General features: G+C 38.9%; 2 protein-coding genes across 6 annotated transcripts in view; both read left to right on the top strand.

Moving 5' to 3' along the window:
- Window positions 1–306: 306 nt before the first annotated feature.
- LOC115776393 (m7GpppN-mRNA hydrolase-like) lies at window positions 307–10,933 on the top strand. Of its 4 annotated transcripts, none has more exons than XM_030724051.1 (12): window positions 307–712; window positions 808–882; window positions 2,260–2,411; window positions 2,690–2,817; window positions 4,409–4,507; window positions 4,589–4,741; window positions 5,818–5,930; window positions 6,709–6,789; window positions 7,016–7,124; window positions 8,358–8,462; window positions 8,703–8,754; window positions 9,343–10,933. In XM_030724051.1, exons 2-12 carry the CDS (start codon window positions 815–817, stop codon window positions 9,471–9,473), a joined length of 1,191 nt encoding a protein of 396 aa, XP_030579911.1. In that variant the 5' UTR covers window positions 307–712; window positions 808–814; the 3' UTR covers window positions 9,474–10,933. The 4 variants fall into 4 exon arrangements, with proteins under 4 accessions (XP_030579911.1, XP_030579913.1, XP_030579912.1 ...); XM_030724053.1 differs by adding an exon at window positions 1,110–1,244 and having other exon boundaries at window positions 307–882; XM_030724052.1 differs by having other exon boundaries at window positions 307–882; window positions 8,358–8,447.
- An 840-nt stretch (window positions 10,934–11,773) lies between these two features.
- The window catches only part of ythdc2 (YTH domain containing 2), a 36,859-nt gene continuing 23,552 nt past the window's right edge, over window positions 11,774–25,080 (top strand). For both annotated transcript variants that reach the window (XM_030724070.1, XM_030724069.1), the window contains exons 1-16: window positions 11,774–11,927; window positions 15,074–15,224; window positions 15,375–15,465; window positions 16,056–16,252; window positions 16,749–16,951; window positions 17,330–17,496; window positions 19,805–19,907; window positions 20,063–20,219; window positions 20,435–20,542; window positions 20,638–20,771; window positions 22,274–22,409; window positions 22,761–22,887; window positions 23,143–23,208; window positions 23,691–23,866; window positions 24,487–24,583; window positions 24,733–24,820. In XM_030724070.1, the coding sequence (XP_030579930.1) occupies window positions 15,080–15,224; window positions 15,375–15,465; window positions 16,056–16,252; window positions 16,749–16,951; window positions 17,330–17,496; window positions 19,805–19,907; window positions 20,063–20,219; window positions 20,435–20,542; window positions 20,638–20,771; window positions 22,274–22,409; window positions 22,761–22,887; window positions 23,143–23,208; window positions 23,691–23,866; window positions 24,487–24,583; window positions 24,733–24,820 (1,995 nt within the window). In that variant the 5' untranslated portion in view covers window positions 11,774–11,927; window positions 15,074–15,079. The remainder of the gene's footprint in view (window positions 11,928–15,073; window positions 15,225–15,374; window positions 15,466–16,055; window positions 16,253–16,748; window positions 16,952–17,329; window positions 17,497–19,804; window positions 19,908–20,062; window positions 20,220–20,434; window positions 20,543–20,637; window positions 20,772–22,273; window positions 22,410–22,760; window positions 22,888–23,142; window positions 23,209–23,690; window positions 23,867–24,486; window positions 24,584–24,732; window positions 24,821–25,080) is intronic.

Below are 25,080 nucleotides of genomic sequence, written 5' to 3'. Positions count from 1 at the left end.
TTACCAAATTGTAACATCAAAAACAGAATGCTTTAAAGACCTTTACTTTATTTAATATCGCATTTTACGACACAAATACTGACTTTATGGAATATAGATTTAACTGATTTTGATTGGTTTGGATCTTTGCATTTTTCCCCTTTCTGTACACTAGTACGACCACTGTGTAAAAATAAAATAAAAAGTGAAAAAACTTTGAGGAAAGAAAACATAATGAAAAGCGAAAGCACCCTCTGCTGATCGCTGCTGACCGAACGCGTCATGTCACCGGAACTGAATCAAAACGATGAACTTCCGGTTGTTTACTAATGTGGTGTTCACGTCATTTCACGATGTTGAAATTATGATCTGTTTTTGTACACGGCGTTCGCGTATAGTCCTTTGAGACCCAGCTTGTTCTGATGGATCACATACATACAATTCGAAATACCTAAGATCAGACAAATTTCACCGTTCAGTTAAACTCACATTTATTGGGCATAATTTTCGTCTCTAATTTTAACGTGTAGTTTTTTCATCTACACAGAACAAGTTGTTTTTCGTGCAGCACCAGTCATGCAGCTGAATTAGTGCTCGTGATTTCTCTAAACCGAAAATGGAAACCACTGTTTCATCTGTCCTACGTGACTTGAACGCGGCCTAAGCATCAGATCCGGAGGAGCTCGGCGAGTTTGTAGCTGATATAAACTGCCTATCCGTAGTTTGTGTAAAGGTGGGGATCTATCGAGTTAGAATGAGAACGTAAAATAAAAATGATGGAGTAGTTTGCGACTCTAATGGCTTTTGTACTTCGCTGCTCTGAGACAGAGGTGGGATGTCGGGCACCAACATGGAAACAAAAAGAGTGGAGATCCCCTCCGGCGTTCTGGATGATCTCTGCAGGTAACTGGGGGGGTTTCAGGTGGCCTTTAACACTGTTGTTTGCTTTCCGTCGCAGATTTAATTCTTAACACAGTATTTCGATAAATAGATTAAGCAGTAATCTGATGAAAGAAGAGTGCGAGACCACGAGCCGTGGCGTCTACTGCGCATGGCATGCATCTCCGTAGCTCAGTCGGTGTTGTGTGTACTGTCATTCTGTTTATGGTGCTTTGAATCTTTATCCATAGGATGTACAATACATCAAACAGACACCCACCACTTTGGAAGGAGCGTTATGCAAGTTGCTGGGAGCATAAATTGCCATCCATCGTGGAAGGATCGTGGATTCAAACAGTAAAGGCCTGAGGACAATAACTTTTACGGTAGCGGAATAAAACCATTTACCCAATTACAAAGCTAGTTTACACGTTCCCCAAAGGATTTGTTTGACTACCTACAACTAAGGCAGTACACCCAGGCCACCGGGAGTGGGGAGGCCTGAACAGAGATCCAGTGGTTATTGAACAATATTTTATAACTGTAATTGAAACACATCTGCCAACTAAGAAGCAAATCTCACACATCAAACACCTTCAGTTTAAAAGAGAGCTTGAATTAAATGTGACCATTGAGGACAGCGCCTGGAAGGACATGTGCATGAGTACTCACAAAGGTATGAGTAGTTTGATTGAAAGAATCAGCGAGACTGTAAGGACCCGATTGTTTGTGTCAACATTTTACTAAGATCACTTTTGTGTTGGAGGAGTTGCAGATTCATAAGTGATCATTGATGTGTCTGTAAATATTGTTATTCCCATGGATCCTACAGTGTTTGTACTTAGACTAGAACTCTGTAGGACAGGAGCGCAGATACAGTCTCTGTATCGTCCCATTGATTCCCAAGAAGATCGTAACTGTCAGCTGGAGGAAAGCATGGACACTAACACAGATCCAGTAGATGCACAGACTGAAACAAATATACAGCAACGCTGCAAATGAGTATGGTTACATTTCTCTCAAGATGGACCCAAGTCAATAAATACTGGAATGCCTAACCTCTTAAGAAATGTTCTGCTAGTGTATATCCAGTGTTCAGAGTTGTTTACAAGATTTAAATAAAGTTTAAATAAAGAAAGAAATCACCAAAAAACACATCTCAGCATTAGCAACGTGTTTCAAAATGTTGCACTCAAACAAATTGTTTAGTTTGTTGGTATCTGGTCATCCTTAAAGCCCATCCTGGGATCAGCTTGAAAAATGCAACAAACTACAATATAAAGTATCAAGAAACATCACAAAAACAAAGTCAGCTATAAAGAGAGCACATAGACTCTGATGTAACAGTCCCATAAAAGGAGAACTTCCACAGTCCTGTTTCTTCTGTGTTTGTTTCCACAGCCGGTTCATCCTGCACATTCCCAGTGAGGAAAGGGACAATGCTATCCGAGTTTGCTTCCAGATCGAGCTGGCCCACTGGTTCTACCTGGACTTCTGCATGCAAAACACTCCAGGAGCTCCTCACTGTGGGATAAGAGACTTTGCCAAAGCTGATATCCTTATATGTGACTGAAGCTTTAAATAACTTGTGATTTTTATTTATTTATTCTTCACAATGTGTGGTGCTATTCCAGAATTGCTTTTGAAGACATTTTGAAGGCATTTTTCTAATGACACCTACTCAAAAGAAAGAAACATTACATTTATTTATTAATACAACCTTTCTCAGGCAGTGTAATTGTCCTGGCACCACTTCAGGGTCATCTTCAGCTCAGATGTAGTTGCTGTTTGTTATTTTGTGTTAAAGATTATTTTCTTGACAGCTTCAAACTATTCCATCACTGTCCGTTTCTGTTGCCTCATGGAGAAGATGTGCAGAAAGTTCTCGAGCAATGGAAGGAATACAAGATGGGCGTGCCCACTTATGGTGCAATCATTCTAGATGAAGCCCTTGAAAACGTGAGTTGTTCTACACTCATACACTGCAGTGGTCGCGAATGCTTTTGCAAAGTATTTTAAAGGACATGCTTCTTATGTTTTGGCCATCATATTAATTAGTTACAACATTGTATTTGTATGTTGAAATCTGGGAACAGAAAAAATGATTGAAACTTAGAAACTATAATTGATTTAAAAAAAACAATTAATTAATTAAAAAAAATAAATAAAAAGTACCATGTACAGATTTCAGATCATATTTGACCTCTGACCTCTCCTTCAAGGTCCATAGATTGAACTGAAGGAAAGAGACTGAAAGAGAATGAGCCGCCTTGTTAGCTAGTATACTCTTACATATAATATTCTCAAGTTACTCATGTCCAAAATTGATCAAACATCTGTCATGCTGTCCTGATCTGATTTTTACTGCACTGCAAACTTCTTAAAGTAGATTTAAAAAGAGCAAAGAAAACACAATCAGTATGAATTGATGAGCTGCTGCTTTCCTTCTTTTTATGAGCGTACCAGGCTGATGATTTGGCCACAAGTAAAAGTTTTTATTATCTCTCTGATAGGTTTAATATGATTATAATGATGGCCTTCTTTACTTCACATCTCTTTGGACTTTATATTGAGAGTTCCAGTGCATAGCTCCCAAATCCAAGTTCAGCTGGAATCAACTCCAGATCTTTAATCTCTTTAATAATGAAATTAGGGACTATATTTAAGAAAGTAGTTTGTAAACAATTAATGTAATAGTTTTGTTGAATTTCTTGAATTAAAGCTGAAAGTTTGCACTTCAGTCACATCTTAATTGATAGATTTGAAATCCACTGTGGTAGTATATATATACACTATATTGCCAAAAGTATTCACTTGTCTGCCTTCACACGCATATGAAACTGAGTGACATCCCATTCTTAATGCATAGGGTTCAATATGTTGTCCCACTCTTTGCAGCTATAACAGTTTTCCACAGGTTTAGGAGTGTTTATAGGAATTTCTGACCATTCTTCCAGAAGCACATCTGTGAGGTCAGACACTGATGTTGGAGAGAAGGCCTGGCTCACAGTCTCCACTCTAATCCATCCCAAAGGTGTTCTATCAGGCTGAGGTCAGGACTCTGTGCAGGCCAGTCACGTTCTTCCACACCAAACTGGCTCATCCATGTCTTTATGGAGCTGCTTTGTGCACTGGTGTGCAGTCATGCTGGAACAGGAAGGGGCCATCCCCAAACTGTTCCCACAGAGTTGGGAGAATGAAGTTGTTCCAAATGTCTTGGCATGCTGAAGCATTAAGAGTTCCTTTCATTGGAACTAACGGGCAGAGCCCACCTCCTGAAACCCCCCCCCCCCCACCCCACCCCACCATATTTGTCTTTATGTACCCGATCTTCTCCTTACCTGATGGGCCAATCTGAACAAAACTTTGCACAAACATCATCACCCTTTCAGCGATTATTAACATGTATATGTTTTTTAAAAATCCTAATTCTTGTGATTTTCATGTTCATTATTTGCCTGCAGATATGATGTCAGGTTCCACGTTACCATGGTTAGTGAATGAAACCATCCGATGTGCTGCAGCTAACTGGGCTTTCTTTTTTTTTCAGGTACTGCTTGTTCAGGGCTACCTTGCAAAATCTGGCTGGGGCTTTCCAAAGGGGAAGGTTAATGAGGATGAAGCACCATATGACTGTGCAGTTCGTGAAGTAAGTCACACAATTCTTTGACCATGTCATGTATCTTAAAATGCTTTTAGTTTGTATTTGATGATGTTGGTTGCTTTCCAGGTGTTAGAGGAGACGGGCTTTGACATCAAAAATCGCATCTGCAAGGATGCGTACATAGAGCAGAAAATCACTGACCAGCTGGTGCGGCTCTACATCATACCAGGAGTGTCTAAGGATACAAAGTTCAACCCCAAAACTAGAAAAGAGATCAGGGTAAAAATCTTTAATACATTTTTTATTACATTTGGGTCCAGATTTATTAATTGAAGTAGACCAAAGCCTCCCATCATTAAAACGAGGATAAAAATCATTGAAAATTTAGTGATTAAAAAAGGCATGAACATAGTTATTTTGTTGCTGGTTGTATTGCATATATGTATTTGTAAGAATTTACCTTCCAGAGTGCAATATTTGGGGACGAGAGCATTTAAATAAATCACTTCACTGTTCTATATTGTTTATGTAAGCAGCTTACTGCTGTTTGACCTAGCAACTCCCATGAAGGCTGGGTACTCTGAGCTATCATTTTGTGCATAAGCGCAAACAACATTCAGGACACCTTCCACTCCATCCACTGGTGAAAACTCCGACATATAGGCAGCAAGCCGAGGGGATACAAGTATACCCACTCCTGCCTCTCATCAAGGGCAATTTCAAACTGGAACACAGTCCAGCCCCTCTCCAGGAGACTGGTTCCACAACCCAGGTGTTGAGGTGAGTCCAGCTGCATCTAGCTGGTATCTCTTGAGCTCACACAGTTACTTGAGCTCTTTCCCCACTGGAGAGGTGATGTTCCATCTCCCAAAGGCCAGCCTCAGTAGCTGGGGATCGGTCCGCCAGGGCCTCCGCCCTTCATTGCCCGACATGCCTTGCACCTGACCCCTATCCCAGCATTGTAAACTGTTCCCCTGACCTATCTGTCATAAGGATCATTTTAATCACTCTTCATCTGGTCCTTCACCCAGTACCAGTTTGCCTTGGGAGACCCTACCAGTCCCCCACTGATACACCCACGCCCCTCCGCCAAGTGACAAACCACTCATGCATTCACCTTTATCGAGTCTGGCATTCCTGCTAATTTGCACTGCTTTTGATACAATGCATTGATCATTAATGTGCTGACAAATTAGAAAAACTTTCCATTCCATTTTGCTCACATTTCCATTAAAATCTTTTTGCATTTGTGGGATCTCACTAATTCACTCTACCTAGTAAATCTGGTCAGTGTACAGTGGCTGACAGAAATGTTTAAAATATAAACTTTTACTTTCTTTTTTCTTTTCTTATAGAACATTGAATGGTTTCCTATGGAGAAGCTGCCCTGTCACAGGAACGACATGACCCCAAAGTCGAAACTTGGACTTGCCCCAAACAGATTTTTCATGGCCATTCCATTTATAAGGTTTGTTTGTAGAAAACTGTATATAATCATTTTATTATGCAATTATCCATTAATACCTTTCAAATAAAACAAGACACACATGTTTGCTTTCTTTCTGATAGAAGATAATTATTTGCTCATCTTACCGTCTGTTTTATAGTGAGTTGAAATGTGTTGAGGCTAGCTTAGCATAAAGACTCAAACCAGCGGGAAGCAGCCAACTTCACTCTTTCCAAAGTTCAACAATAAACCTACCAGGGCTTTGATCAAGTGAAGAACTCTTCATCAACTGCAGACGAACAAGTGCACGGAGACAGAATGGGATCAAAAATAGCAGCTGCTCTGAAATTAGATTAGATTAGATTCAACTTTATTATCATTGTACACAAGTATACAACGGAAAGTACTAAAGAGACAGTTTGTTCTTCAAGCTCTGAAAACACAGCTGAAGATTCAAATGATAGACCCAACACTGAAATCGGCAAATTCTCATATATTCACACTAAAACCCTCAATCTGTAGTATCATTATGTACCTGTAAGTACCCTGTTTAGGTCACACCCTAACCTGCATAAGTTAGCCTTCTGTTTATAATTTGGTCAGATGAGTGCCGATCGGCTAACCAATTGTCCAGATGATCCAGAGACTACATCCCTGTTACCTGTCAAAACTTCTGAGCTGTCTAAATATAATGTTGCTTCTCGTTTGTGATTGCCTCATTTATATGTGAAAATGTAATTTAGCTTCTGTGTAGTGATATACAAGTATTGATGGCACACTTTCTGCTTTACTTGTATAGACCGCTGCGAGATTGGATTAGCCGGAGAAAAGGCGAATCAACAGACAGCGATGAAGACTTCACAAACACCGGCAACACTCGGTAAAACGAACCTTCATTCTCTAAGAAATCCCACATTCATAAAGCTGTTTGTGTTTTATTGGTTTAGCTGATGCAGAATTCTGAAAAGTCCAGAGGGTTAAAAAACATTTTCTTTCACTTTTGTACATAATCACATCTTCCAGCAATTTCACAATCCCACTTCCTCTCACACTGTTCTCCTGCTACAAGAGAAAACAACTTTTTTTTACTCTCTTCTGTCTTGTAGATCAAAATCCCGTCACCTCACAGGTACTGATGCATTTCCAGGAGAGGGCTGGATAAAACACAAGCAGCAGAAGACTCTGGGCCAGTTAAGCCAGTTTGACCTGAGCCAGGTTAGAAAAAGCCTACAGTCAGTCACTTTGTGACAGCAGCATATTACTTTGGCAAATAATTAAAAATGAGGGAAAGACACTATCAGTAAGGATTCATTCAACCACTCCCCCGATAAGTAATGTAGTTCTCACCAAGTCCAATGACAAAGCTCAACACTAATTAACAGGCATTGGTTTGTTCTAGTTGTGTTAGTGCATGTGGAGGAACTGTCTTTTTTGCAGGATACACAGAGAACGAGAGAGAGAGAGAACACAAAAACTGAGGAATTTTGTGTTTGTTCAGTTGTTTCGTTGTTGTAATGGCAGTTAATTAAATGGAGCCATATTTGTAAGGAAAATGCATTTGTGAGTTGAGCAGCAGAGTTGAGTGTGTGGGTTGAGCAGCAGAGTTGAGTGTGTGGGTTGAGCAGCAGAGTTGAGTGTGTGGGTTGAGCAGCAGAGTTGAGTGTGTGGGCTGCTCCCATGAAAAACTTGCCAAATCTTCTCTGCCAAACAGCTGATTCTCCTACTGACTCTGGTTTGGTGTCATTTATTGGATTGGATGATTGAGGTCTGAAGTAACAAAACATATTGGCAATTTAACAGTTTATTAATGTAACAAATAGGGGCCTGAGCCGCACACAGCCACAGCAGCCTGGTACCTCCTCCTCATGCTGATCCCACAGTGTTCGGTGGGGTTGAGGTCAGAACTGCAGCTAGGTCATTCCATCCTCTCCACTCCCACATTCTGATGGTAGTCTCTGATAAACCCACTCTGTGGAGGCGAGTGTTGTCATCTTGGAGGATAGAGTTCGGTTCCAGACTGTGGAGATATGGGATTGCCGCTGGCTGCAGAATCTCATCTTGATCTCCCTGCACTGAGATTTCCTCCAGTGAGAGCCTGAGTGTCAGCACCCGGAGTGCCAGAAGCTCAAAACAAAAAGCAAAATAAGCTGTTTGGGACTGGCAGAGGAAATCCTGGCAAGGTTTTCATGGGCGCAGCAAATGTCAGGGGAAATAAACAGGCTTGACAACAGTAAAAGATTTTTTGCCAAGAAGCTTTGTTACAACAAAGAAATTATTGTGCAAACACAAATGCCCTTACTTTTTGTGCTAGTTTTACACATATTACTGTTATAGCTTTTAGTCAGATGTCTTACACTTTATTATATAATTACTATATGGCCTTAAGAAGTAGAATCTGTCACCGGCTATAACAGCCACATTTCATAAAATCTGTTCTTTACTCTGTAGAAACCAAATATGAAAGGCAATGGGAAGAAATGTCAGGACTTGGCTTATATGAAGAAAAGCTCTTATGACAATGGAGCCAGCAGCCAGCAGGTGAAAACCATATTAGTAAGTGCAAAAACATTTTTGGTCCAGATAGCTGTTTTCAGAAAGCAGAAAGGCTCAAGAGTGAACAGCAATCATCGGTCAAATACTGGACACAGACAATTTCTGCCAGTGGAGCTTGGGTTCATTTGAAGGTTTTCAGATTCTGCTTTTATTGAATATAGTAGTGAGTTGTAAGCATTTTAATTTGGCATGCTCTAAGTAATTAATTGCACACCACAAACTCTTAAACTGTTTCTACAGAAGGATGATAAAAGACTTCTGCCACGAAGACTGCAAGACAGTTTTGAGAGAGGTATGATTTTACTGCACTCTGTCATTCTACTTTGCAGAGATCGTGTGTGTGTGTGTGTGTGTGTGTGTGTGTGTGTGTGTGTGTGTGTGTGTGTGTGTGTGTGTGTGTGTGTGTGTGTGTGTGTGTGTGTGTTATTTATACTAAAAAAGTTTTACTAAAATAATGGTGACATATGGGTGAAATAAAAATGGATACAAGGCCAAAAAAAAAAACACATTACCAAATACAGTTGATTGTTTGCTTATTTTATTTTAACTTGATTTAACCAGGCAAACAGATTAAGAACAATTTCTTATTTACAGCTGCAACCTGGCTGCTTGGCTGAGTGTGTCCAAACTTCTGACCAGTGCCCAATGTTACGAGACTGGTCATAAATTAATATAATATTAAGAGGCCAGGACAGTGGGTCTTGCACGTTGTACGTTGTATCACAGAAGAATATCCAGTAGAGTACATTTGAACAAAGGAACAGCAGTCAAGCAGCTGGGAACCAAAACTGATCCCATCACCTTATACATTTTTTTTAAAGATTCAGGACTAAATCCACAAACCCCAATGAAACAATTAAACAAGCTTTTATTTTGACAGATGCGGCTTCGAGCAGCTCCTGCGGTCATCAAACATTTGAGAGGAAAGACTGTGAGCCTTTCCTGTCCTCTAAGGCTTTCCTGAACTTCAGGTTTGACAGAGATGCCATCATGAAGAGTTTTGACTACTGATATCACTGCTGTTGATCTGTGCCTCCTCTGTAACATCAAACCTCGATCTCAGGAGACTTTTTTAAAGTTATGGATGTGAGTAAACAAGCTCCTTCTCATCTTGACTTGCTTTTCGTGCGCACACATTTACCAAGGGAAGTTGCCTGTCATTGGCAGCATGGAGTATCACGTAGTAGAGGACTACACAGGTAAATCATCTTTTACAGGCAAATTATGTTTTGAAAACATTTACTGTCAACATTTTATGTTGACAGTAAAAGGTGGGAAATGAATCATTAGTGCATTTGGCCAGCAAATCATTATTAAATCTGTCAAGTTATGTATTGATTTTAAGGTATTTGGATAATAGTCTCCTCCAGTCATTCAGTTAAGTAGCATAAATGTTCTGCAGGCTGACTTTTAACAGTGATATTAAATTACAGTGTTATTAGCTTCTTTTTCCCTCTAAAGCTACTTAAGTTTTTATGCAAGAACATAACGACTTGGGAGAGGAGGAAAGTTGTCTTTTAATTAAATCTGATTAAATTCACGTGACTCTGTTGTGTACGGCTGCCAGTATTTAAAACAAAATCACTAAATCAGACTGATGTTTGAGGATCCAGGATTAAATGAGAACGTCAGCCATGATGAGAATTTCCATCCTGAAAACTAACTGAATGACCGTGAAGCGAGATGCTGCATCAGAATGAAATCAAACTGAAGACAGTTCAGATGGAGCCTGGACTGTATCCCAGTTTAAATATGAAAATCCAAGTCAGTTCACTTTCACTTTAATTAGCATTGTGGTAATGCAGTACTCCTGAGCATGGACACATGAGTTTAATTTTTTTTTTTTTTTATTTTGGTATAATTTTTGCATTTTCTCCACCAAATGTGAAAATTTAAAAGGCTGACTTTTGCCATGCATCCAAAAGTCTGTTTTTAACAGTCTTAATTATAACTTGTTGCCATCTCAATTTCCAATATTTCTGAAAGGAAAAGTTCTCCATTATGGTGACAGTACTCATGTCACATGATGGAAGATAACTGCAGTGAACCACTACATTTGAAAACAAAAGCAAAGTCAGTTTTCAGAGATTAAATTTCCATCACATGAGTACCTGTTCTGGAAGTCTTTCAACCCACGTGTAGCAGTTCTTATTCTCCCAACGTGGTGTCATACACATGAGCAATGACTGCAATGCAAGAGCTCCTCGTGTGAAGTTCATTCCTGGGACTTGGAATTGACTGTAATTGATTTTGTGGTGTTTTGACTTTAAATGGGAATGTTAATAAAGTCTGTTTCTTTTTTCATTCTCAGCTTTTAACTTCCTAAAAAATAAAATCAAGATACATCAAGAAATACAGTTCAAAATGGTGTGGAAATTGTATACAACTGTCACATTGTTATTGTAAAGGCTTAAATACACATCTGATTTTTTAAAAATATTTTTTTTCTAATAAAATTGTATTTTTTCTGATTTCTCACTTTCTCTGTCTCTCTCACACACACACACACATGTGGATGGATGGATAGATGGATGGATGGATGGATAGATGGATGGATAGATGGATGGATAGATAGATAGTTAAGCATGAGCGAAAAATGTGGATGCAAAATGCAGACTTGCAGACTGACTTCATTAACCTTTATGTAAAGCCAAAAGTCCAAATGGCAGATGAATACAGAAATCAAAAGGCCAACCTGTGAAAGGCTGCCAAACAGTATGACATGGCAAAGACCTCAGCCAAACTGAGGGCTTAAATACACACATGAAGAAATCAAGGAGATCCGAAACACCAGGGAAACAAGATAATAATCATAAACAATGAGAGAGGGAAAGCAAAACTAAATGCCATGCACACAAGAGACTAACAAACGAAAACGGGACTATAACAAAAACATGACAACACCAAGCAGACAGAGATTTGACCATGAAAAAACAGGGGAGAAAAGAAAAAACGGAAACTCGTGGAATTAAAAAGAGAGACAACAACTATACACAGAGCTAGACTGTAAAAGATGGCAAAACTAAGAAAACCAGAGAATAATGTCATGGAAAATAAAGTGAGACAAAAACTAAAAATGATAACAGAGAAACTATGCAGAAAACATATATATAACATATATATATATGTTATCACTGTGTATATATATATATATATATATATATATATATATATATATATATATATATATATATATATATATATATATATATATATATATATATATCTCGACAACAACGTTTAAGTCGTCTGAGCCGCACTCCACTCCAGTCCAGCAGGTGGCGGTAATGCTAATAAACGTAAAAGAAGAAGAAGGACGAGCTGCCGAAGCGCAGGTTTAAATGGATAAGATGAGAGTTTGTTTCAGATTTCATGAAAAAGAAACACTAGGAAGCAATATTTGACGCTTTACATGTTCATGTGGGCCGTCCTCCTAATTTAACTGCTGAGGGTCTTCACTGACAGGTACGACACAATACCTTAATTCTTTTTAGGTCAGGTTTGGACGTATAGCTAGCTAAATGTTTATGACATTTCTCTCCCTCAGCTAATTTAGTTTTGTGTTTCGGCACCAGGACAATGACAAACTCAAGCCACTTGTGAAGAGGGTTCTTTAAAGCAAACTTTAACCACAAGACTGCTTTGTTTTAAGTGGTAACCTGCTTCTCGGCGAGGGTTTCACCTGTTTGGGAGTATATAGCATGCTAGTCATATGTCTATGATGCTAGCAGTGTAGTGGTAAAGTTTATGCTAGTTATTAAAAATCTTATAGCAGTCACACTCTTTGGCTAACTTTTCAAAACTAAATCAAAAGCCATTAGTTAGTATTGGTGTCACAGCTTAACTGGTTTTGATGCTGTAGATTGGTCTCTGAAAAATTCAGCAACCAAAGTTGAAGTTTAAAGTGACATAAGGTATATTTAGTTGTGCCCTAGGGTGGTGCAATTAATCGAAATTTGATTTAGATTTTTGGCTCCAAACGATCCCAAAAACAGCTTAATCGATTGTTATTAAAATTATTTTGTCACATTACGCTTCGTATATTATCCCTGATTTATGCTGCAGCCTTGAGCCATAGTGCAGGTGCATTATGTGTTAATTACCGTTAATTATCGAGCTAGAAATCGACGCCGTAACCTGATCTGCACCTCCCGAGAAACATCAAATAACGTCGGTTATGTCCCTGCCAATTACGGGGCATGATTATCGAGGGACGGTAAGGAGCTGTCCCTACTAATATTACTCCCCCGGGACCCCGTTAATGCCAAATCCTTTGAATACATGTGCAGGATCTGTCAGTATGTTGTGGCACTAAAATGTGAGCAAATTAATTTGGTCTAAATAACTTGGTCCAATTTCTTCCTGGTATTTTTAATCGTGATAACTGACGTTACCTTTCTATATATTTATCTATTTATTTGGTATTTGTGTTTCATTTATAATGTATTTAATTATATTGCAATTTATTTATATATTTTTAATACTGTATTTATATTTTATGTATATATTCTGTATTTTATTTTCAATTTAGTGTTTATTTTCAAGTGAAATGAACTAGATTTCAAGGTAGTCACTGTTTACAAAGTTAATAAGTAATCGTGTTAAATAGCATATCAATATTAACCGAAATAATCATGATTTTTTTTTTCCCATAATCGAGCAGCCATATTGTCATTAACTCTTTTTAGATACTATAAGTCATAAGCAAGAATTGTGTGTGTGTGTGGGGGGGGTGATAAAATAAAGTTGCCTTAAACTGTTGATCATCAGTTACAAACTTAGCCAACCAACACGGTGAGCCACAAGCACTACGCTATGCTGACAACTATAAAAAGGTGTGCATTTTTGTTGCTCTGTAGGCTATGACTGAATAAATTCAAACTAACTAGTAATGGAGTCTTTTTGTCCTTCAAACACTGAGCACACAGGGTGCTAAAGGTCTCTGTAAACAGAACACAGCTCCCACAAGACTGCAAACTAGCAGGAAAGAAAATTGGTTGAATATCACAAGTTCTCTCCCTGAAGAAGTATTTCTGGAGGCATCCAGTGACTGACAGTGAGTGAATGACACAGACCAAAACATAACTAAAAGCAGAGCTGATCCAGCTTGGGAAAGCACAAGGCATCATGTGTCTGGATCAAATGTTTAGGTTCGCTTTTGCAGAGCACGATAAATTGTTTCCATAAGGCCACCTACTCTGGCACTGCAGCTCCATTTTAAGACACTGATCAGCTGCAAGTGCTCTAAACTGCACGTTTCATTTTGACACTCCCGGCAAAAATTCTCTTAGATTGTTGAATGGATTGTCATTTGACTTTGTTGACTTTGCTGATGCTGATACTCATCACAACAACTTTAAATCTAACAGTTTAATTTTAAATCAGTAAGTTACTGTTAAGGCACACATAAGCTTAAGACATCCAGCCACCTAACAGTCTGAACTGATGAAAGATGAGATGCATATCCTTATTTTGAACACAATAATGCTATGATGTTGAATTATATTGAGTACACCTGCCTTTGTTAAGCTGTGGCCATCACCGTTTAACATGGGTGTATTTCCAACATCAGCAACAGCTATGATACAGCTCAGAGTGAACCACATTTGTGCAGGGCAAGGAAAGGGTCCATTGCACTGACTGGGAAATTCATCTGTTTGTCATTTATGTCACAGAAACACAGGAATCCAGTCACAGGACTGTATTTATTTAGATTTTATTCATTTTAATCATGTTTTGTGTTTATCTAAAGTAAATTAACCCACTACGCCACCGTGGGCAGCACGGTGGCGTAGTGGGTTTTCCTCCGGGTTTTCCTCCGGGTACTCCGGTTTCCTCCCACATGCCAAAGACATGCACTTACTGGGGTTAGGTTAATTGGCTAATCTAAATTGCCCATAGGTGTGAATGTGAATGTGAGTGTGAAAGGTCGTCTGTCCCTCTGTGTTGGCCCTGCAACAGGCAGGCGACCTGTTCAGGGTGTACCCTGCCTCTCGCCCTATGACAGCTGGGATAGGCTCCAGCCCCCCCCCCCCCCCCCCCCCCCCCCCCCCCCCGACCCTTAACAGGATGTGTGGAAGCGAATGGATGGATGGATGGAAATTAACCCACATAGTGGTGGGTTGGTGTCTCAAACAGAACGTTTTGAAAAACAAGTGTGGATTCAAAAAAATAACTACCATAGAAAACTCTTTAAAGTCAAATATTTGATTTTTTTTTTTAATTACATTAAATACTTAAGCTACAGTTCCTTACTTACTTGGTAATTAATATTTGTCTTTCTTACCTGTCACTCCCCCCTATAAAACTCATCTCACTCAGAGAACTTTTCCTTCCTCTAAGCCCTGTTTCAGTTTGCCTTTGTAATCAGCTTTTGTATCAAAATTCCTGTTGGTGTTCAAAACTATGTACCTAACTATACAGTATGTACAAACATATTAAAAATGACCCCTCTACTCTTATTAGTGAACTTAGTGTTTCATAGCTACATTCAGTAGATGTGGAATTCTACAGATTTTCTTGTTGTTTTAACAGTTTACCTACAAATAAGCTGTAAGAAATGCCTGTATGCATGTTTTGTCAACACTTTAAAAACTGTTGTTTTGTTGCAGTGCATCATGTCAAAAACTGGCAGAGCTTCACAAAAACTGGCCATGCGCCAGAACGCACAACAACGCAGCTTTAAAGAAATTCATATTGATGAAGAAGTCAAGATAGCAGTGAGCCTGGCTTTAGAGAGGTTTCACTACAGTGACCAGAAAGGTAGAAGCTGATTTTTGGTCTGTTTAAGAGCCATTTATTGTCAGAGTATATGACAGCTATTTGCCATTGTCATACTCATTATTTCTCCCAGAATGAGCAGAAAGTAATGATGGGTGATTCTTATGGCATCTGCTACTCTTTTCTTAACAGAGATGGAGTTTCCTTCCTCCTTGTCCAATACTGAGAGGGCTTTCATTCACCGGATGGCTCAATCCCTGGGTTACATTTCTAAGAGCAAAGGGTAAGTTCCAGGATTGTAGCTCATCAAATGTATCTCAGTCATGATGTTTTGTTCAAAATGTAAACACCTAGCACTGAAAATGACCTGAGCAGTAGAGGAAATCAGTGTGTCCCTGGCCTATGGACCACCTTGAATTAAAGGGGCTACAAAGCCAAACGCCACACCATGGGCATTGGCATACAGTGAAGCCAGTGCAGTGGGACATGAGCTGAAGAGAGGTTGAATGAGCCCCCCACGAGGTAATAATACTGGGTATCAACCACCCTGTTGATTGCCAGATACTCTTCAAAGAGCACGTTAGCTTCTGTGGTCTTTGCTTGATCCTACACACCTGCTGGGACAAAATGGCCCCCAGCCTCTGTTTGAAGCATCAGTGTGCAAGTCAGAAGGGAGAGAGAAGGTAGTGGTGTGGAGCAGAGGGTTGTTTCACCTCTCAAATGCTGCCTGGAACTGTGCTGTCCACTGGACTAGGTCTGAGGCTAGGACACAACAGTGCTGACCACTGTGCCTTCCTGCCTTCATAACTAATAAAAAAAGACAAAAAGTTTTAAGAAGTATCAAAATGGAAGAAAATTTTCTTTGTCTTTCAGAAAAGGACCAGATCGCTTTCTCACCATAAGGAAGAAGAATGGATCAGACAAACCTCAGCCAACCATAGCAATTGCACTCTCCCAGAACACTTTATATTTCATCCGCAGTCTGCTTCAGAAGTTTCCCATCAGCAAGAAGGAGCGCATAGATGTGCAACCCAGCAACAAAAGTGGCATGTTTGTACCTGCGGAACCTGGTGATTGCCATTGTTTGTGGGGAAAAAACAGACCAAACTGATGTAAAGCAAAATGATGACTCTTAGCTTACCGGGCTACATGGCGAGAGCTTTAGTAGATGTTCAGTGGCTGTAACTTTGCAAAGGAGTTATTAGATTTTAAGGCACAAGATCACCCACACAAATGGCCACCTGCAAAATTTTGCACACTGTTCCATTTTTAACACTTCAAATATAGATCTAAATTGTTTTAAAGTACTTATGTTCTGTTGTGTTCCCAATCCTGACAAAGCTGGTCACATGAGCTGTAAATGCAGGGCCTAACCCAAGTGTGTGCTTGCTGTTTGTTTAGATGTAGACCAAATTTCTCAGTGTGCTGTTAATGCTTCTGCAGTAACCGTAATTATAAAAGTAAAAAGAAAAAGCACACTGACTGGAAGTTAAAAAAAGTTATTGCTCAATATTGTACAGTCAAAAGCTGTACTGTAATTAGTGTATCTTTGTTGTGCCCTTCCAGACAGCAGTTATGACAAGAACAGGGCAAGCGGACACTTAAACAAGGGCATTCCTATGGTTCCTCAGAGGAGGGGTCCATCAGAGCTGGACAGTTTTCGATGCTCACTGCCTGTGAATCAACACCAGGAGGAGATCGTCCAGATTATCAGAGCAAACAGGGTGGTGCTAGTGGTGGGGGAGACTGGATCTGGAAAAACAACACAGGTGGGTCTATGGAAAAGTAGATATTACAGCACTTGGTTCTGGCATGTTGGTCCTGTTTCTATTTTATGTTATTTTTATTGTTAACATTTAGAAATAAAGACACATACTGAAAATGTAGACAGTGGGACAGAGAGGTAACAGGTCAGGATCCCACAAGTTTAATTGACTTGGTGCTATGCTAATGCTAAAAAACTTGTTCCTGTATTTTGTTTTGTTTTCTGGCGCAGTATATTTTAACACAATGTTAATGCTAATCAAAATAAATCAGTATAGTAGCGATATTGAATAACTTTGTATTGTAACTATGTATTATGTCTGCTAAAAATGGGTTTTAGAATGAATTATGCTCAAGGTATCCGATATTCCTGTTTTGTCCAGATCCCACAGTTCCTCCTGGATGACAGCAGCAAGAAAGGAGAGGCCTGCAGGATCTTCTGCACTCAGCCCAGACGCCTAGCTGCCATTGCTGTAGCTGAGAGAGTGGCAGCTGAGAGGGGGGAAAATGTGGGCCAGAGTGTTGGCTATCACATCAGACTTGAGAGCAGGTAGATCTGACCAAAGCAAATCAACCCAGTTACATTTAGTTTTCAGTTAAATAGTAAAGCTTGGACCAAAGAAATTAATACAAGCTTACAGTACAGTTATTATTGTCATCATTTAACTTATTTACAAGCTGCAACAGCTGGTTAAAATTAATTGTATAAGTTGAATCTGCTTGGGAGGATTTCCAAGAAAAAAAGCATTTCATGTCCAAAACAGAACTTTCGAGGAAAACTAAAACATAAAAACAGATCTAAAAATTAACAACAGAGTTCAACTCAGTTCAGTTTTATTTAAATGGCGCCAATTCACAACAACAGCCGCCTCAATTAACTTTATATTGTATGATAAAGACCCTACAATATTAGAAAGAAATCCCAGCAATCACACAACCCCTTATGAGCAAAGCACTTGGCATCAGTTGGAAGGAAAAACTCCCTTTTAACAGGAAGAAACCTGCAGCAGAACCAGGCTCAGGGAGGGGCAGTCATCTGCTGCAATGGTTTAGATTAAGGGGAAAGAAAAGATATCAGGCAGAGAGAGGACAATAGTCAAATTATAGGATAGAGAGCCATAGTTTAATGATTGCTAATGATTAAATGCAGAGTGGTATATAAACGTAATAGAGGGTGAAAAGAGATGAGTGAACAAGAAATGCTCCGTGCACCATAGAAAGATTTTCTTGGTACCAAACGACTGCTTGCTAGTGCTAATGGCCGCACCCACCAGGAAACTATAGATAGATAGATAGATAGATAGAATGATAGCGATCAACAATTGAAATTCTCAGCCCGGCTCAGCGCTGATCAATCAACCCCTAACTGAGTGTTTGACCAAGTTGGTGACCAGCATGAGGAGGAGGTGCCAGGCTGTTGTACCTGTGTGTGGTGCTTCCACATGCTGCTGAGGCCCCTGTTTGTTAAAAGAATGAATTGTTAAATTGCAATTATGTCTTGTTTCTTCAGACTTCAATCATCCAATCCAATAAACAACAAAAAAAACCCCAGAGTCAATAGCAGAATAAGCTGTTTGGCGTTGACAGAGAAGATTTGGCAAGCTTTTCATGGGCACAAGCCACATTCTCAACTCTGCTGCTCAACATATGGCACCATTTAAGGGAAAATGAACAGGCTTTCCAACTGTATAAGATTTATTGCCAAGAAGCGTCGTTGAAACAAAAAAATAATCGCCAAACACACATTTCCTCACTTTATTAGAAAGTACGAAATAAAGATTTCATACGTTTCATAAAATGCCTTAACTTTAAAACTGTGCTTAAAATTCTACTGCCATTTAGGAAATAATATTGTTATATGTTGCCTCTGAATATCACATTATAGTTTGCATCCAGATATCATATCACATTTGACCTCTGTCCTCACTATATTTAACATCTGCATTTCTTTCAAGTTGACCCCAAAATGTGTCATATCTTTAAAGAAAGTATTTAGAGAGCTGCCTGGCTAGTTAGCAATATGCTATAATATAATAAGTTAGTCATGTCCAGTTATTTACAAATCAGTAACCATTATCCATTACCTACTCTTACATAATGTTTGTGTAATCAAAGAGAGAAATGCTCTGTTAGGATAATAAAGTACTATGAATTCTTTAGAATAGAATAGAATGCCTTTATTGTCATTATACAGGATGTACAATGAGATTGGAGATATGACCAGAGATTAAGATATGACCAGATGTGATTATTCAAGATTTTGTGATTTTGTGCCTCCAGTGTTACTGGAGGCCAAAGTAATGCCATCCAAAGTAAACATCTGGCCAGAAACCATGTTTGTAAGATTTTTAGGGCCGAGTACAATAACCTGTTTTATCTGAATTTAGAAGCAGGAAAATAGAGGTCATCCAACCCTTTTATGTCTTTAAGACACACCTATAGTTTAAATAATTGATTTATATCATCTTGGTTTGTGGATAATTAAAGCTGGCTATCAGCTGAATAGCAATGAAAATGTATAAAGTGCTTTCTAAAAATAGTGCCTAAGGGAAGCATGTATAATGTAAAAAGTATCAGCCCCAGCACAGAACCCTGTGGACTTTTGTCTCTAACTTTTGTGTGAGAGAAAAAGTCCCCATTTACACGCACAAACTGGGATCTATCAGATAGATTCAAACTCCTGCAGTGCAGTTCCTTCAGTACAATGGTTTTGGAGCGTGGAGCCTGTCCTCAGCCTGTCCTCAGTACCTACGTACTGTAGCAATTATATCCTTTTATCCTATGAAACATTTGTGAGCTTCTGGAAGACGCATGTTTCTTAAAATTTGACTTGTAAATTTTGACTTTGCAATTCTCAGGGTATCTCCTAAAACACTTTTGACCTTTTGCACCAGTGGAGTACTCCTCAGAACATTGATGACTGGAGATGCCAGCCTGACATCTGTCACACATGTCATTGTGGTGAGTATCAAGATTATAAAAACAGGCAATTACCTCTGGCCACACAGCAGCAGCACTGATGTAGTACTACATGTCACTACATGTGATAGAAATGCTGCAAAACTGAAGCAGTGGAAATCAATAAAAAACATGTTAAAATGAGTGACTCTCAACAGGATGAGGTGCATGAGCGTGATGGTCTGACTGACTTCCTGCTCACGAAGATGCGAGAGGTGCTTCAGAAGATTCCCACACTAAAACTGATCCTCTCTAGTGCAGCTCTGGATATAGACCTGTTTTGTCAGTACTTTGGCTCCTGCCCTGTTCTTCACCGTAAGTCCTACAAACCTCAGTGTTTATTTAAAGCAGCTGTTAATTCTTTATCACTTCATTATTTGACTTTGTTTGTACTCAGTACTACAATATTTGGAATGATGGTGAAAGGGAAATCGGTGTGTTTCTCTGGTTTGAGAATCATCTCTGTATTGAAAACGCATGTTTTAATTTTATTTGATATAAATTAAGAGGTTTTAAAATATTTTTTGTAGTCAAAGGAAGACAGTTTGAGGTGAAGGAGCTCTTTCTAGAGGATATTCTGAGGCTGACGGGCTTCACCAACAAGGACATCAGGAAATACAAGGAAGAGACACAAAGAAGTATGGCTCTTCTCCTCTATTTTTTTTTTTTTAACATAGCCTTTGATTTGGTATTATTTTAATTTTCTTTGTGTATCACATGTTCTGATTGTCAGAGGAAAAAAAGCAGAAATGTTTGACGGAGTGGTGTGAGGCAGTAGAGACAAGTTCTCCTGGGGAGAAATGGAGGACCTTTGCTCCAGTCTTCCTCCCTGACAGTGGCTGTGGGAAGAGGGACTTTAGCACGCAGGTAAGTGACCTTGCACACACCACGCCCTCTGTTACACCTAGAGGTGAGATCACACCAGGCATGACACAGTTCTCAGACTACAGATACCTTCAAATATTTTTTTTGTATTTTTTGCACCAGATAATGATTGACAGGGCTGTCTAATGTGTTGGGACCCTGCAATTTTGGAGCTCTTTACTGACTATTCAGACTTATGTCTGAGGTTGGCTTTCATTTTGATCTCCACTTATGAAGTTTCCTAACTGCATCTTGGACTGTTGTATGGACAAAATCACACAGATAGATGGACAGACAGATGTTCTTTGTGTAGGAGTTTCTATGTCCCAACAGTTTTGAAATGTGTTACAGGTAATATATTAAAAATATTCAAGAAAAATTACATTAAAATTAAACTGGCAATTTTAACATTTAATATGTTGTTTTCAGTTTCAGTGATTTATCAATCATTGTTATTTCTTACACTTTTTTGGATATGGGGTTTCATGTGTACACATTTAGCTGTCATGTGAGCATAATCTAATTTTATAGTCACATTGCAAGCACTTAATTTTGCTACTACTTTGTTAGTCTTTTACTAAAATGAAAATAAAAACATTTTAATCAGGCTGAGTTGTGGACACATTGGGAGCTAACAATGGAATAGGATTTATACGGTCAGTATCCTCATACTGAACTTTATGCTTTTAATCACTGATGTACAGTTGTTTCAGAAAGAAATTGATACCTTACTATTTATAGTCTAAACTTTATTTTAAACAGCCACAGTTTGCATTTGTCCATTTACACTCAGTAATCAAAGTAAAAATGTGTTGTTTGAAATTTTTTGGAATTTTAAAAACTTTTTAAAAAAAATTTAAATTGTAACTTCGTCCTTAAGTTTGCTTTGCAGCCTGGTGTGATTGTGGGAGTCTCCGGGATCCATCCTGCTGCTAAATAAAAGGAGTGGCTGATTAACAGGCACTAGCTGTGCCAGTCAGCTCCACCTAGTCTGAACTACTCCGGTCTAGTCTGAACTACTCCGCCTCCTGCAGCCAAGCTAAAACCACATCCTGCTACCACGGTTGCCCACTGCCCTTCTTAGGCTGGATAGCCTTCTACATTAACCAAATAGTCTATACGTTACCTTGAATTTTAAAGACTTTAAAACCAGAAACCTCTGGGTGGTCTGGGCGTTGGCATCCGTCATGCAGTGGAGCCACTTATCTCATTGTTGCCCCTCTAGTGCACCTGTGGTTGGAATATTGGGAACAAATTGGGATTGTAGAATTGACAAGGATAAAGCAATGAGTTTTGGATCAGATGGGTCTTTTGGAGGTTGAATTGCTTCAGTGGTTTTGGATTTGATTTTTGGCAACCTGTAAACAGGAACTACTAGATTGAAAGTTTGTCATCAAATTTCTGTCAGCAAATTGTTTCATCAGGATAAGCTATACTTTGATAATCTGAGTTGTATGAAACCTTACTGTTCATACTCTGGTTAATTGCGTGGTTTTATGTTACAGAATGAGAGTGGCACTGAACAGCTGGAGCCGTGGCTGATGAAGGAGATGGACGCATGCATTTCTAGCATTTTCTTAAATGAGGACCAGGATGCTTTTATTCAGCTTTTCAATCTGATCCTCAATGAAGGTGTTAACGGTATGAATCTGATGGGGCATCTTTGCTTTGTATGTATGTAATAATATTTAATTATACGCAGTTAAGTCCATAAGCATTTTTACATTGAGAGCTTTTGTAATTTTGCCTCTGCAAAGAACAATAGTTGATTTTAAATTAAAAAAATCAAGATATTATCGAAGTGCAAACTTTCAGCTTTTAATGCAAAAACTTATGGGCCTGGGAGATACTGTCATGAAACTACAACTTTTCTTTTTCATGAGGTGAAAGGAGGAGTTTTATTTATGTGAAAATAATATTTCAATGTCAAAATAATATTTCAATCCAGTTTATTTGGACTCTTTTATTTGGATTCCTCGTGTCTTTATGTAGTGGACTACATGCACAGTGAAACAGGGGCCACACCACTGATGGTAGCAGCAGGTCGAGGATTCATCACACAGATGGAGCAACTCCTCAAGATGGGTGCTGACTTTAACCTGAAGGCATCCAGTGGGTGGTAAGACAACGCATTACAGTCACATCACAGTTTAATAATCCAAAGAGAAGATTGTATGATTCACAGCCCCTTTGTGTTAGTTCTGCTTTCATTGTCCATAGAAATGGAGAAGGCAGTAATCTTACAGGTGTTTAAAAATGTGCAATTTAAGCATAACATAAAGTTTGAGTATTTTTTAACTTGTTGAAAAAAGTAACCAACAATGTAGTTATAGAAACTGCAGAATTTCATACACTTGTTTTCATGTGTTTTCAGGACTGCCTTAGACTTTGCTGAGCACTTCCAGCAGACTGATGCTGTGGATTTATTGAAATCATCCATGTGAGTTGTTGTGCCATTCATGTGCTTTGGAAAGTTTTCAGACACGGACACATTTTGTGTTACAGCTGTCATTGTAAACAATGGTTTTCCCTTTAGCAGTCAGCATCTGTGGTCATGACAAAGTTTAAAGCCAGATTAAGTAATTTATCAATAAATGAAAAACTGAAGTGTCTCAAGCAGAGTACATATGACCACTAATTATAGTGAAAAGTACTGGTTTTACTTGCCTGATGTCTACTTTTCTTGAGGTCTGTCTTGTTTTTGTTTTTTTGAGCTCTCCAAGTGTTTAGAGTCCAAGTGTGAGGAAATTCCAAGTGTCAGTTTTTGATTTTTAATAAATACAAAAAAATAAAAACCTGTCTTAGTTATTCAGGTGTCAACTTTAGTCATTTAAAATTAAATTTACAACACTAGTAAGTGTGCGAAAAGTTAATCGTTATGAGTACTTTGTGAAGCAGCTGAATATTCTTGTTCCTGTGCAGTCCTTTGGGACAGGTGAGCATGGACGAGTCAGCTCTGGTGCAGTGTGCCTCTGCTGAGTTAAGCCCCGAAGACCAAGAGCTTCTCACGCTGTACCATCACAGCTTTGATGATCAGTGGGTAGACCTGGATCTCATTATGAATCTGCTGCACAACATCTGCTCCACTGCTGATGATGGTAAGTATCAGACTGTAAAGACATCACTGTATGAATGTTTTGAGCCACCCCTCATTTAAAACAATGAGGGGTGCGAATCATTTGAGCACAAAAAAGTCACATAACTCAAGGGATGAACTAGTTTTGTGTGTACACAGAGCACGCAACTTATCTTTAGAGACTTTGTTACTAGTAGCCTGTTGCAAAAACACATAATTTTTCCAGTTTCTTTAGTTTGATTTATGAAATGTGCCAAAGATAACACAGTTTAACGCACAAAATTGCATTTTTTTGAACCAACAAGGTTATTCCCGAAGAGCTGTTAGCCAAAAACCTGCCATATCTCTGCATGGTATGCAGTCTTAAAAGAGAAAACTGGGCAAGCAGAGGACAAAAGAAATGGCCGGCCTAAAACTGTTTAAAGCAGATGAATAGTATTTGAAAGTCACATTTTTAAGAGCTAGGAAGAAATTCAGCCAAGACCTGACGCAGGATCTGAGAGATGCAGGTTCAGTGCTATGAACCTGTGATTCATAGAACTGTCTTGATCTTTTCTAATCCATACTGCCCTTGCTTATTTCAATATATCTTAATATATGCCACCAGCTCTGCAAGAATGTGAGCCATTTTTTGATCTTCAGGTGCTGTCCTCATTTTTCTTCCTGGATATGATGAGATCGTGGAACTCAGGGACCGCATCCTTCAAGATGATAAGAGATTTGCCGCCCACAGTGAGAGGTAAAATTCTTTCAGACAAATTGGGGCGCAGTTTAAAATGTCAATGATTCCAATGATTCGGATATTATCTTGAAGTTTATATTTAACTGTTATTAGTACAGACTTGCGGCACAGTGCATACTCTCTGATAGAGTTGTTTTGTTTCTTAGGTACCAAGTGTTTACTCTACATTCAGACATGCAGACTCAGGATCAGAAAAAAGCCATGAAGACCTCTCCATCTGGTGTCAGGAAGATAGTGAGTCACTGGTGTCATTATTATGTGTGTATGTATATATACTGCTCAAAAAATTAAAGCACCACTTAGAAAACACATCAGATCTCCATAGGGAAAATAAATATGTGTAATGTGTTAGGAATGAAAGGATGCCACATCGTTTAATAGAAATGAAAATGATCAAAGTGAAAAAATGTTGCAGCAGGTTTGTCCAGTTTACTAAATTTCATTGCAGCAACTGAAAAAAGTACCCAGTAGTTTGGTGCATTACTGAGCTCCTG

Source organism: Archocentrus centrarchus, unplaced genomic scaffold (genome assembly GCF_007364275.1).
Source record: "Archocentrus centrarchus isolate MPI-CPG fArcCen1 unplaced genomic scaffold, fArcCen1 scaffold_30_ctg1, whole genome shotgun sequence".
Lineage (NCBI taxonomy): Eukaryota > Metazoa > Chordata > Actinopteri > Cichliformes > Cichlidae > Archocentrus > Archocentrus centrarchus.
The sequence above is the reverse complement of the archived record's forward strand: the minus strand, read 5'-3'. Positions and strand labels throughout refer to the sequence as shown.

Bases quoted from the DNA above. Each gene is read 5' to 3' on its own strand.
- LOC115776393 (XM_030724051.1), top strand. From the start codon at position 815: ATGTCGGGCACCAACATGGAAACAAAAAGAGTGGAGATCCCCTCCGGC. The intron at 883-2,259 runs GTAACTGGGGGG...TTGTTTCCACAG, and splicing joins GTTCTGGATGATCTCTGCAG to CCGGTTCATCCTGCACATTC. The intron at 8,463-8,702 runs GTAAGTGCAAAA...CTGTTTCTACAG, and splicing joins AGCAGGTGAAAACCATATTA to AAGGATGATAAAAGACTTCT.